This window comes from Chelonoidis abingdonii, chromosome 7, assembly GCF_003597395.2.
Source record: "Chelonoidis abingdonii isolate Lonesome George chromosome 7, CheloAbing_2.0, whole genome shotgun sequence".
NCBI lineage: Eukaryota > Metazoa > Chordata > Testudines > Testudinidae > Chelonoidis > Chelonoidis abingdonii.
This window is the reverse complement of record NC_133775.1, coordinates 92,502,601-92,517,067: the sequence shown is the minus strand read 5'-3', so window position 1 is coordinate 92,517,067 and position 14,467 is coordinate 92,502,601. Positions and strand designations below refer to the sequence as shown.

The 14,467-nt window shown below is 41.4% G+C and overlaps 1 protein-coding gene across 1 annotated transcript in view; it reads right to left on the bottom strand.

Moving 5' to 3' along the window:
- The window catches only part of JAKMIP2 (janus kinase and microtubule interacting protein 2), a 110,242-nt gene that overhangs the window by 5,287 nt on the left and 90,488 nt on the right, over window positions 1-14,467 (bottom strand). Inside the window, exons 12-21 of the mRNA XM_032801486.2 lie at window positions 13,295-13,357; window positions 11,743-11,841; window positions 9,358-9,456; window positions 8,683-8,736; window positions 7,448-7,513; window positions 6,300-6,368; window positions 5,127-5,204; window positions 3,681-3,884; window positions 2,636-2,701; window positions 658-730 (exon numbers count right to left, since the gene is read on the bottom strand). Of these exons, the coding sequence (XP_032657377.1) occupies window positions 680-730; window positions 2,636-2,701; window positions 3,681-3,884; window positions 5,127-5,204; window positions 6,300-6,368; window positions 7,448-7,513; window positions 8,683-8,736; window positions 9,358-9,456; window positions 11,743-11,841; window positions 13,295-13,357 (849 nt within the window). The 3' untranslated portion in view covers window positions 658-679. The remainder of the gene's footprint in view (window positions 1-657; window positions 731-2,635; window positions 2,702-3,680; window positions 3,885-5,126; window positions 5,205-6,299; window positions 6,369-7,447; window positions 7,514-8,682; window positions 8,737-9,357; window positions 9,457-11,742; window positions 11,842-13,294; window positions 13,358-14,467) is intronic.

The window sequence follows — 14,467 nt, the reverse complement described above, 5'->3', positions numbered from 1 at the left end:
AGATCACCCAATTTGGGCTCTGTCTGGCCAACGGTAAGGGAATCCCAGTCAATGTGGCTCCCTGTGTGTTAGCACTCCTCACATGAGCAAGGAATTGCAGGAACAGGCCGTAAGGACTATTGTCTTGAGCTTATCAGTAGATCTCAGCTGCTAGGGCTGAGCACTAGGCTTCTCTCAGATACACAGAGGTTGAGAGAGGCTTTTCTCAGACGCAGAGGAATCAAACCGTAAAGGGCTTATAAGTTATAACCAACACCTTGGATTGCACCTGAAATGAACTGTGTAAGCCAGTGTGAAATGGAAAACTGGTGAAATGTGTTCCCTGTGCAGCCCCACTTTGAATTTCTTCAGGTGGTGCTCTGAACAGTGCATTGAATAATCCAGTCTGGAGGCAACAAAGATATGGAGAGCAACCAAATGTGATAACTGCTTGATAGTCCTGTACCTTAACCACAAGACTGCCATTCTTCCTTCAATGATCTGAAGACTGTTAAGTTTAAAAACTCAAGGCAGAAACCTCAGCTAGCGTAAACTGACATAATGCCACTGAAATCAGTGTACCCAGATCAACTTATACCAACTGAGGATCTGGCCTTCATTTCATAAGAATCTATGGGACAAACACTAGTTTCATGGAAATATATGAAGCAGCCTTACCTTTCCAAGAGGCACATTGACATCAAGGCCAAAGAATAAAGGCAAGAGAGAAGAACAAGAATAGAAACAGAAACTGCAGAAGAAAAAAGAAGATTATGTAAAAAAAAAATCTTGCTGTAGCGTCTTAAGGATCAGAACTAGTTCTCTTTGCAATTCATATGACAATGATAAACTCAGTTTAATATGAGATCTGAAATAATTATGCATGCAGAAAACATGTTTTCCAGTTGTGTCTACAAATACCAAGCCCTCTTCCTTGTGTGAAAAAACTAGACTGTATCTTTTTTTTTTTAAACTCACCAGCAAAATGAATGCACCCAACACCACATGGCAACACTGGGCCAGATCTTCTGCTGCTTTAAATCAATGTAGCATCACTGAAGTCACAAATTGGTGCTGATTTATACCAACTGAGCTTCTGGCACTGGTTTCTAAAATGGTGCCAACTATTCATATTAGTAAGTAAACATGCTAAGATCATGGATACATGATGTAACATTGACCTTAATCAGACATATCCCTCATACTGAACTATTAATAACTGACCCATGGATCTCTTCCATCATGATCCTTCTAATGGGATGGGAATTTTTGTGGTTTGAAGCCCCCTTTGAAAATGTGGCCATGCAGTGTCTTCCATCACAGTTCTCTATTGAACCATGGCACAAGTTTTGTTTTGTTTTTTAAATCAACGGTTACAAGGTAATACATTCCCATTTTTGATCCATTTTCTGCCTGTGAATGTATTATGTACTCGTGCTCATACCCTTGATTTCTATTGAACATCACCAAAACTTTGGCAGCAAAGTGGAAAAAGAAGAGTTTGCGTAGCTAAGGGGTTAAAATATATGTTTATTCCATTATTAATCAGATTACTGTTAGACTAGATTTTTTGGTGAAAAATTGTCTTCTGTCACAGTTTCAATGCCCCTGAGATTTATTATTTATTATGCTTTGTTTTGCTTGTTAAGTAAATTGGTCATGTTCCTCTAGACATAGTTTAAAGGAAGCTGTGAAGACAAAAATGAGCATTCAGATCCACAACAGACTTTATTTCATCATCAGGGACAGGAGGCGGGATCATCTTCTAGCCATTTAGCAACTTTTGAATTACAGCTCTACCTCGATATAACGCTGTCCTTGGGAGCCAAAAAATCTTACCGTGTTATAGGTGAAACCGCGTTATATCGAACTTGCTTTGATCCGCCGGAGTCTGCAGCCTTGCCCCTCCGGAGTGCTGCTTTACCGCGTTATATCAGAATTCATGTTACATCAGGTCGCGTTATATCGGGGTAGAGAGGTAGTTGGCTGCCTAGTGCATTTTGGGTTTCAATTGCATTGACTGCAGTGAACCTGTGATTAGGCCCACTGTGTTTCATTTCAGGAACGTATATACAAAGTCAATAAGCAAAAAGTCTTCAATTTATTTTGATGCCACAGTTCAGTTAGAGGGCAGGATTCTGGTAACCTTAGTCACATTGTGTTGTATCTTACTCCAGTCCCCACTGATTTCAACATGGGTAATGGTATCAGAATCTGGCCCTAAACTTGTACAAATAAGGGGCACAATCTGGACAGCTTAACTCGGTTTCATTCAATTCTTAATGTTGGCAAAACTCATCTTGGTTTCAATGGTCTCTTTCATATAAAGAGACTTGGGTAATAACTGAGTAAGGACCCCAGCATCTGCCTCAACATCGTTTGCCACATAATCATATTTTAAATAAGATGTTTATAATTTAATATAAAAGTATTGTTTCCTTAAGGGAATCGAGAATTTGCAGGAAGGGGAAAAACAGATCTGAGATTGTCTGGATAAAATGAAAGACATAAAATGGAAAGAAAATGAAGGGGAAAGAGAGACACTAACATAGTCCAGCTAGGTCTGCAAATACTTTTTTTGATTTTTAGTCTAAAAAAATTGTCTCAAACCCAATAAAGCTGATCTGATTCTTTTAAAATATGTAAAACAACCCACCTTTTCCTCTAGGTCCTTGATCTGTCTCTTCTGGACATCAGTTTTATCTTCTAAATCTCGGATCCTCTAGAAATATAAAGCAAACAAACCAACTCCAGACTCTGAATGCACAGAAGAGAAAACATTAGTTGTTTTGCTCAGCTGAACAAATCACCCACTTGGGGAGAATTTTAAAGATCCTGGAAATGAACAGCTAAGGAATCCAGCCAGTTCTGCATTGGCATGAAATCCTTTGTCACCACTATTCCTCCTCGGCCCCCCCTTGATTTGCCATGCCCACAGCAGCGCACACTGATCTCTGAAAATGAAAGGGGTTAAATGCAATGATTATGTCCCAGAGAGATCAATTTGCAACTGCCCACTTTGGGAGGGGAGGAACAGAAGAGAGTAGAAAGAAAATCCCATTCACCAAAGTCATCAAAGTCATCAAAGTGCTGGAACAATTTTGATGGGCGGGGGGGCGGAGAGGGCTGAGAGCCATAGAACCCAACTATAACCCCTGTATATAACGGAAAACACTTCAGTCAGGGAGTGTGGCCCCTAGTTCCAGCATTTATGCAAATCGGTCTTATCTGTGCACTGTTCATAGCTGACACTGATACTGTTACGTATCGTAGGATACTCTTTAAGAACGCTTTTGATTTTAAGGCCAGAAGGGGCCATTAGATCATCAGTCTGAACTTCTTCATAACAGAGGACAGAGAATGTCATCCAGTCACTCCTGCATGGAGCCCAATAACTTACGTTTGACATTTATGCTACGAGGCTGGATTCATGAAACAGGAACTAGGAAGAGAGAGTTGTTACGTTTTGAACCTGAAGAGACAAAACATTCCCACAGCCTCCACAAAGAAGATAGTGAAACCTGCATTTGCATGTACAGTGCAGGTATTTATATGCCCTAGACAACTCAGCAGTGAAAACCAGGCCAACTGAACCAGGATCTCTCATAAGCTAGGGACAAACATTGGACCATAATCTACATTCTTACACAACAAACCAGCGTGGATGTATTTGATCTAAGATCTTGGTCCTTGCGCACTACCTGATGTGCCTGCTGTAGCAGCTCCATCCTCTCCTGAAGAATCTGGCAGTCATATTCTCTGCTTTTCCTCAGCATCTGCCGTCTTAACTTTTCTACGGCTGTCCTCAGCTCCTCCTGTTGCTTTTCACTTAGCAGTTCCCCAAACTTTATCACCGTTTCTTGCTGCAAAGCATTGTACAAGGTAGCTTCAAGCTCCTGGATTCTCTAGTTGATGGAACACCAAAAGTTGGTTAGACATGGAACATTATACTAAATATAGCTGGGATTTTTTTTTCTGGTCATAGATTCAGGTGTCTACATACATACAAGAAGCTTCCTAGGTATAAGGGTATGCAAGATTGAAAGGCAGAGTTGGTCAAAAATGTTTCAATGTTTTGGAAAAAAATGTCCATTTTTTCATTGAAATTCATAATTGTTAAATGTTTCAACCAGCTACGGTGCTGGTCAAAACTGGGATGGAATTTTCATGAGCTTTTTCACCGTTTTTTTCTAAAATCACAGATCAAAATACTGAGGAAAATTTCGTTGACTTTAACATTTTGAATTGTTTTGACCATCTTTGTTAAAAAGGAATACGGGTGAAAGATCAGCATGCCAGGACACACATTTCTCTCTCAAGTCTTAGTCTTGCTAATACATGAACATGTTCATTAATGCAGGGTTGGGTAGCCCTGCATTTTCTGCTCATCACTTTATCCTTTCCTCGTATACATGAAACACTCCAAAGTTGCACTCGGCAGGTATAAGCCCTGTATACAACAGATTTTGCTGGGTTGGTATTTTCCAATAAAATCACTTGCAATTTGTGGTATTTATCTTCTCACTATGACAGGGCTGGCCAGACTTACTGACCCTCCAAGCTGAATACAACAATTTTCAGACGTTCGAGAGCTAGGCACACCTGCCAGGGCTCAGGGCTTCAGCCCTGCTCCCGCTGAAGCCCTGAGACACCCCTCTCCACTGGGCAGAAGCCCCTACCCCACCATCCTGCTGCAAGGCAGAGCTCCCGAGCTCCCCCCTCAGTCTGGTAGGTGGAGAATGGAGTGGGGGGGGATATGGGGGCTATGTGAACCGCATTTTAACTGTAAAAGAGCTGAGTGCAGCTTGTGAGACGCAGTTTGGCCACTCCTGCACTATGACATTCACTAAAGGAAATATTTAAATATTCCTGCACACGTCTAGTTCTGGTTGTCTGCAAGACTCCAGCTGGGCAAGGTGACTAATGAACGACATCTACTGCTAACTTGGAAGAGTTTCTACTTTCATGATGTGAAGAGGCCAAGTACCATGTTGAGGCTGTGCAGACTGCAAGATGGTGGTTTAGCAGCATGGAGAAAGGCAGATATGAAAAAATGAGGAAGGATGTGCAAAACCCTCACTCCCCCTGAACCAGTATGAATTTGTGTCCTGTTATGGCGTGTGCTGAAGTATTTTCCTTGTACATACCATATATGCTTGGTCAAGAGCTTGCTTCCTGTAGTCTAATTCTTCCTCCAAATAACCTTTTATTTTGCAAAACTGCTCCTACAATGAATAATAATTTTGACAGAAAAAATGAATTTGTTAGTTGACATGCCATGGAAAGTATTATTTGATCAGCCACAGATGTCTGATGGGAGCAGGAATTTATGAGATCTGTCAGTAATGGAGACTTTGCATAGTTGTTAATATCAGATTAATATTTAGCAAAGTCTGAAGGAAAAACAACTATGTTTGCTTTGGTAAGGTAATAGAGTAGAAATGTGCTCTGGTCTATACTGGAGTAACTCCAGAATTTGAACCACTATGATTACTTTACAATCCATGCAAACTTGTTAATCTTTTAGGTATATTACTTCCTTCAGTTAAGGAGACTAAGAGAGAAGCCAAATCTTGACCTTGCTGAAGTTATACTAAGTACAATCCAGCTATGAACGCCTTGCCTGTAAAATATTCAGGATTTAAAGCAGTAGTAGTCAAGAGGCAGACCATGGGCCAAATCTGGGTCGCCAAATGCTTTTGAACAGACCTCAAAATGTTTTAATTTGCTTATTATTATTATTATTATTTATTTTATGATTTTATTATTTTTATTGTCATTATTTTTTATTATTTTCTCTGGAGTCTTGACCTTGTCTATACCTTGACCAAGAAATTTGAATCTTTACAAAAAACAATTGATTACCCCTGATTTAAAGTGGGTTTAAACAACACAGTGTTACAATTCAGAGTTTTTTTTCCTACTTAAATTTCTCCATGCCAGTTGATACATGCTCTGTATTTAGTCTGTGAGCAATGTGAGGCAAGAATCATGACTATTTGCCTGTCTGAAAAGCACCCAGCAAACTCTGAGCCCTATATCCCTAATAATAACCAATTAGCACCATGTAAAGGTGAAAACAGACAGGATCAGAGATGAACATTGATAGCATTTAATCATGAAAAATCCCATTTCACTCTCTCGCAATTATTAAATGCAAAGCAAATTAATAACAACAATGTTATGGATTCACCAGTGATCAAGAAGATATAATTCATTTTATTTGCCAAAAGATGATTTTTTTCTGACTCTCTGGGACATCAAATATTTGGATATATTCGGTGGTTTGTTACAGATAGATATCAAAAATGTTTGCCTACCATGTCACTTTCCAGTTCCATCATCTTCTGGTGTAGAGCTGCTTCAGCCCCTTCAATCTGCTGGATCCACTAGAGGGTGCAAAACACAGAGATATAGGGTGACCAGATGTCCCAATTTTATAGGGACAGTCTCAATGGACAGCCCCTGGAGCTAGGGTTAGGAGCCCCTCGGGTAGGGCCTCTGGAGCTAAGGTTAGGGGCCTCACAGTTAGGGCCCCTTCAGCTAGGGTTAGGGGACCCATGGGTAGAGCCGCAAGAGCTAGGGTTAGAGTCCCCTATTATCTTATATAGGCTCCTATTATCCCCCATCCCATCCCAATTTTTCACACTTGCTGTCTGGTCACCCTACAGAGATGGAACCCACAGCACTTGCAACTAAAGTGCCCAGTGACAAACAGGACCACGCCAAAATGCTTCACCTCTATTTTGCCTGACTACAGTAAGCAGAAGGCCAGATTCCCTTACTAAGGCTGTGCTACTATAGCACAAAATAGCTTTACAGATGGCTTCGACAGCTAATTGGAAATTCCATTGGCATAGGGGGAACCCTTGAGTGGCAAAGAGCTGGCTATGCTGGCAGTATGCCACTCTTTCCTTTGTCACTCCTTTTACTGAGCTGCAAAACCAAATCAGTTTAAACAGAAATATTTCAGATGAGATTTTTCAGAACCAAGTAGGAGGTTTTGACACACAGTTCCTATTTACTTCAATGGCAATTGTGTGTCTATATCCCTTAGGTGGCTTAGAGAATCTCAGCCTTCCAGTCCATTGCTAGTTTTACCATATTTGGTTGATGGCTTTCCATAAATTTCCTCTCTAAAGTTTACAGTTACTACTTACATTTGGTGTGGAAGCTGCATTTGTTACAGCTCTAAATTCATAGCTTAGGATAGAGCTAGACTAGAAACTTCTTCAGGTATGGTAATGTCAGTGAGGGTGTGATTCTTTTATACCAGTTCTATACAGGCACCTTTTCTAGTGTGGATGCAGTTATACCTGCAATAAAGTGCATTTGTTGGGATAACTTATTGACTTTGGGGAAGCAGTATAAGCTATGCCAGCTAAAGTATTCCAGCAAGTCTTTTTTACTGCAGAATAGGCCTTTAATAATGAATATACTTGAGAGACAAGCACCACAGAAATTGTACCTTTTCTGCCAAGGATAACACAGTGCTAGCTTGAATGATAGCCACTTGCTCTTCATTTCTTAAATTCTGTAAAGTGAAAAGGAAGAAAACCAAGCTAAGGAAGGGATAGCAGTTTTCTAAAAGCGTATTTATACTGTTAGAAGAAAATCCACATTCTGTTCTCACTTTCCACGGTTTGCATGGAACTCTGTCATGTATTGCACAGAGCATTACAGAAACAAACAAAGAAGCACATTAACAAGTGTCAATGGATACAGAGTGTACAGACTATTGATTATTTATAGCTAGGATCTTCAAAGGAACCTGACCAAATGAGGTGTACAAATGCCATGTAAATTCAATAGGAACTGGGTGTCTAGTCCCTAAGGACCTTTGAGAACCCTATCCTACCTTGGGAAAGGTGACAACCCCTACCTTTCTGCATAATGCTAACCTGTGCAGACTGACTGGACATGCCAATCCAAAGGTATGTGATGTGAAATTCAGAATAAAACTAGACTCCTTGTAAACGGGACGAGCTGATTCTCCCCTCAGTTTCACTGGTTAATTTACACTGGTGTAACTTCACTGGAATCAGTGGAGTTACTTCTGATTTACACCAGCATGAGTGAGGTCCATAGCTGAGTAGGCACTGACATTGCTCTCATTTGAATTTCCTGTGCAGTTTCTTAAAGTGAATTTAGGGCTGTCAAAAGGGGCTAGTTTGACAGTCCTGGGAACTGACTGACGTCTGTCATATGGCAGGGACTAAATAGGCAGCAGCACTGTGACCTTTCTTTACAACATCCTTTGACACACCCTCCACCATGTTCTGGCAGGCTTGGGGTCCATGGGATAATGTATATTCTTGCCCATTTAATTCCTGGTCTGTCTCCTGAAGTTGCCAGTAGGGGTACAATAAGGCTAATTGAGATGTGGTGTGGTCAGCTCAGACCACCAATTCAATTCACACAGGCTACAAAATGACTATCAAATACAATGACGGTTAGACTGGAGCTATATTCAATTTGGTGACCCAGAGATTAAAGACTCGATATCCAGTTACCAATCCCCTGATGCCCCCAGCTCCCCCAAATCTTTAACTTCTGGAAATAACGAGACCCTTTATTAGAATGATCCTTATAACCTGACTCTTTAACAAATAATCATATGGTAATACACTGTCATACTTTTCTCCAATTTTACTGGTGCTACTTTTCAAGGTATCAGCCTACCAGGAAAACTAGCAAACTTACCCCATTGTCACCCAAGATGTCTAACTGCTTTATGAGGTCTGGAATGCTGACATCCTACAACACAGAATAACATAAAGGTGTCAGATGCATATTTAATCATGGTGATGGTATCTGGCCCCTCGGAACAGGACTGAGATCAACAAAACATTTTGTAACAGCAAATAGTCAGCCCTGAGTTATTAATGATTTTCCGACCCTGCTGATTTCAGCTTACTCTGAACCAGCGATTACCAATATGGGTAGGGATTCTATTCCCCCAAGACATCTTGAACTCTTAGGGCTTGTCTACATGGGGACATCCAGGGAAAATTAATCCAAATTGATGAAAAGTGTGACTTTGAAGTAGATTAATTAAACTACTTTAAACCCCTGTGTGAACACCCTCATTCAGAATTAAGTGAATTAAGATAAACCAAACTAAGGACACTTTAATTCTGAATAATAGCATCCACAGATGAATTTAATGTGGTTTAACTAATCCACTTCAAAGTCACACCTTTAATTAATTTTCCTGGATGTGTCTACATAGACAAGCTCTTACTTAATAGTCAGGCCACATAGTTAAAGTTTGGCAAAGTAATAAACAACAGAAAACAGGGTCTCATAATGGGAAATGCTGGGCAATCTTAGTTAAAGATGGAGCCGAAAGCTCTGCCTATAGTAATGGTAACATACCTTGACACCTTCCTTCATACAGTAGATCTGCAAAGCGCTTACACCATCTGAGAACGGGTGGATTTGGAGATTAAAGGGTGGGGAACGTCTTTCTCTTTCCTTTAAACATATTGGAAATGCACAGGAGAATGCGTTAGAATGAATAAGCTATGTAGAACATCTAGTGATTAAATAACACATTCACTGTCTGGTTTATCATGCTTTGCAGTGTGTCGATTCTTTACCTCATAAAAAAGTCAAAAATAACTGCATTATAATTTAGCTAGGGCTGAAAAAAATGCAGTGTGCTAAGTAGTATGGGATTCTAGACCCAAGCAAATATTTGGCAGCAAATAATTTATTTGATGGATTGTCTCTTTTGTCTGATTTCAAATTGTCTGGGAGCAGCTTATTCTCATTACACTTATTTGTGATCCAAAATTATTTGCCAAATAATGGTGGTGAATAATTCTTGGTCTGTAGGTTCTGAAAATATTCAAAATTCAAGCTGTGCTGATTAATTTGGTTGGACATGTGACCTCAGGCTATGTTTCTATCCCCTAATCAGATGAGTGTAACTCTTAACTTAGGGTATGTTTACACTGCAGCTGGAGGGGCGCTTCCCAGCATGGTTAGACAGACATGCACTAGCTCTGCTCAAGCTAGCGTGCTAAAAACAGCAGTGTGCTCCCAGCAGCCCAGACTGCAGCTGAGGTGAGCTGCCCAAGTACAATCACACTGAACTCCTTGGGTACCTACTCAGGTGGCTGGCTTGAGTCACCTCCCCATTCTGCAGTGGCCATGTTGCTATTTTTAGTTAGTGAGTTTGAGTTTGAGTAGAGCCGGTGCCTGTCTGTCTACCCATGTTGGGAAGAACCCTCCCAGCTGTTGTGTAGACATAGCCTGGCCTAGAATCAGGTTTCTGGTGAGAATACTCACATTTGTAACTCCATTATTTTGTTAGAATTTGCTGTTCCTGCAAATATTCCTCCCTGCAAACTCATTCACTATAACGATTGTGGAAAGTAATTTTAAAGTGAGCATGAACACAACAAATTGATCCATTTAATAATTTGTATGAATATTCACTGAACATATTTTGCAATACTTGTCCAGCTCTATGGGACTCAGGCCAATTGGAAAAAGATTTTATGTAGATGTCTTATCTGGTTTCTATGAGTCTTTCAGTCATGCATAGGAAGGAGTGGAGTGGTCCCCAAATTTAACTTGCAAATGTATTTTAGTTTATGGGACATTTAATTGAGCGATTTGTCAATTTAGTTTTATACCAAACAGAAACACAGCTGACAGCTGAGGCTGTCTGCAAGATTTATCAGGAAAGATCTGTCACAACTCTTCTTTGTGGGAGTTAGGGAAGGATTGAGATACCTACAAGCCCTGATTTGTGAGCAAATGAAGCCCTAAACATTACTTGAAAACCACAGTAGAAGAAGAAAACAGGGATAGTGCTGGAAAATCAAAGCAAAGCAGGAATATTTTTCTTGGACTCCATAAGCAGAGTAAGCACAGCTAAACCCAGATCCAGGCACACTAATAGAAAGGGCAGAATAAGCTCAGAGTCACCCTCCTCATCTTAATTTTCACCAGGCCCCGCAGGGGCCCCCAGGAGAATATAGTATTCTATAATATTGCAATTTTTTTTTATGGAAGGGGCCCCCAAAAGTGCTTTGCCCCAGGCCCCCTGAATCCTCTGGGCAGCCCTGGTATAAACTTGAGTGACTCTTGTTAAAGTCATAATAAGAGATGATCATCAAGTGGAGATGGCCTGAGTGGGGGTATAGTGCCTCTAAAATGGCTGTGCTTGGACTTGGTTGGTTAGTCTAGGTACTTTCTGCCTGCAGACTCTGTTGTTGTTGTTTTATTAGTTATTATTTGTATTGCAGTAGTGCCAGTTAAGGACCAGGACCCTATGTGCTAGGCGCTGTACCAGGATAGAACAAAACATCAAAAGCACTGTCCTGGTTTTGACACTACTGTGTGTGAAACAATAATGATAATAATCTGCATTTGTATAGTGCCTCTTATCTGGGGAATTCCTTATCCTCCTTTTACAGATTGGGATACTAAGACACAGAGAGGTCAAGTGACAAGCCTGAAGTTACACAGTGAATCAGAAGTGGAGACAAGTCTAGAACCATACCTCCAATAGTGGGTGAGCAGAGTGAAGGCACTGGCTTTAGCAGATGTTACTAAGCAAGCTCAGTTCATGTGAGCATGCTCAGTCCAAGCCAAGCAGCAAATCGGGGGTGGGGGTGGGGGTGGGGATGGGGACCATGTGTCTCCTCTGACTAGAACCTATGTCTCCTGACTCTCTCAGTCCCCTGCTCTAACTATAGTCAGACACTCAAACTGTTCATCCGAGAATGATAAACTGCAATTTCTTACTTCAAGCTCTAGATTCCTGAACTCCAGCAGTTCATTCTGGTCTCTGGCATCCTGCAGCTCCTGTTGCAATCGGCTGTTGTCTGCCTCCAGTTTTTCTATCTAGTAGAAATATTTGAGTTCATGGTTTGTGCTGCCATTTCAAAACCACTGATTGTTTCCAAAACAAACCAAAACGCAAAGATAGGAACTGGCAGCTCAAAGCATTAAGAGAGTTCAAACAGTGCAAAACCCCAAACAGGAAGATATTTCCAAACTTGCTGTTTTACTTTGATCAAACTTTATTTTACAGATGAACTTTGAAAACAAAAAAACTCTATAAAGCTCATAGAATGCAATGGCTGGAAGTTTCAAAGGAATTACAGTCAAACCTCGCAATAACGCGCCCCACCATAAAACGAAATCGCATATAACGCGATCATGAGTTGGCTCCCCTTTAAGGCCTAATACCAGTGGTCCCCAACGCCATGGCACCTGCCGGGATGTTGATGTGCCCCTGCCTAGTGTCCAGCAGGGGAGAGAAGCTGCGGCCCCGTGCCTGCCGGAGACAGAGAACTCCGAGGCTGCTGGTGCTTTCTGTCCCTGGCAGGTGCAGGGCTGCGGCTTCTCTCCGGCTTCAAGAGGAGCCGTGACCCTGTGCCTGTCAGGAATAGAGAACTCCAGGGCTGCTGGCGCTGGTGCTTTCTGTCCCCGGCAAGCGTGGGGCTGCGGCTCCTATTGAAGCCGGAGAGATGCCACGGCCCGCGCCTGCTGGGGACAGAGAGCACTGGCGCCCGCAGCCTTGGAGTTCTCTGTCCCCGGCAGGCGTGGGGCCACGGCTCCTCTCCCCTGCTGGGCACTAGGCACTAGGCACTAGGCGGCGCACATCAATGCACCGAGTTGGGGACCACTGACTGAAACTGACTGGCTTGAAACCCCGCTATACCGTGACCCCACATTTAGCGTGATGGAATTTTTTGGACCCCAAACATCAAGTTATAGTGAGGTTTCACTGTATGAACCCCCAAACCACTGAAATTCAGTGGGAAGGGGGAACTTCACTCACCACTTTTGAAACTCTCAATTTAAAAGATTATAAGTAACATTTTCAAAAACATGTAAGTGATTTAGGAGCCTACGTGCCATTGAAAGTCAACAGCACTTAGATTCCTAAGTCACTTAGACACTGTTGACAAATTTTCCCAATATATATTCCATAGTAAAGAGTGCTGATGCTACAAGGAGGGAATGCTTTTTATTTCTAGAAACACTGTTTTTTTACTTCTTTAAGCACGGGATCAAAATATCCAGCCTCATATAGCAACGGTAGAGACTTAGCATAATGTAACATGATTGGCAGTCTCTGTCCCAGGTCTGGAGTAGCGATGTTGCTGCAGGGACTGTGCATGTCAAGCGTGGGCTATGTATGAAGAGCTGTGTGAGCAAATCTAGGAATAGAATAGCAGAGTCTGCCCACACCATTCAATACATTCATAAGCACCAAATTCCACATCCATAATGTGTATGCATATTGTACCCCCTAAAAACCCCTAACACCTGAGGCCTTAGAGCTTACCTTTTCCAAAAGCTCCTGGTTCCTCTTAATGAAAAGCTGTTTATCTTCTACCCAGTGGGAATCCTGTTTGGTAAAGTAACACAATAATAATTGGGTACCTATTTCAGTGCTTAGCCCGGGAGTCCACGTGAAGTTGAACATGATTAACAAATGTGCAGTGTCGGATATTACAGTGATGGCTTTTTTTCTACCTAACAGAGGTAGAATCTATAGTAGCTGTGTGTTCATAACAATATATTAATCTATAAATTAGTAGCAAAGCTTCTGAACCCATTAAGTCTTTTCATTAGAATGTGGTGCTCCTTCCCTTTGAGCCAGTATAGAAACAATGCCCCATGATGGAGTCACAGCCGTGCTGTTACTGTACTGGGATGTACAATGGGATCATGAACACTTGTGGTTCCTAGGGCACATTTTTTAAGAGTACGGGTATTAATCTCATTGTCCCACCCAGCCTTCTACCAACCTAACTTCCCACTGCAGTTTCAAATATAGTCAATGTTCATTTCCTGTACTCAGGTGTTCTGCAGTGATCCTGTGTGGTGTTAAATAGATGTGATATTCTACCCAGAAGTCTGCATTTTAATGGTAGGTGAAGTGATTCCCCCTCTCCCCCAACTACTTTGGGATTTTGAGGTTTAATTAATATGTAATTATAAAGAACTTTAAATAAACTGTAATTGGGCTTTGTAAAGATCTGAAAAATCAGAGTCTGATCTCTGTTACATCAATATAAATCTGGTGTAACTCCATTGACTTTGATGGAGATTTACCAGGATAAAATCAGGCTCAGAAATTGTTATTGCAATGCAAAATATTGTTTACAATAATGTCTCTGCCTCTCAACATGACAAGAAAGGATGTGTGTTCTTTGATATCTTTTCTCTTAGCTGGAGTGGGATCACAAAGCACTTATTTTGCTAGTGGCTACCGCTACTAAAAATTCTCCAGGGTCTCTTGAAGGACAACTGTAATCCAATCCTCATCTGTGCAGTAAAAACTCTAAACCCAACCCTGGAAGCATCGCTACACCACAGTAGTAACTGCTTGTTTCGCTACTGTCCTGCAAAACTCATGAAGCAAACAAGATACTATACCCAGGACCTCTGAATGCCTGGATTCATGCATATGTGAGCAGAAGCAGAGATTAGCTACAGTCCAAAACAACAATAG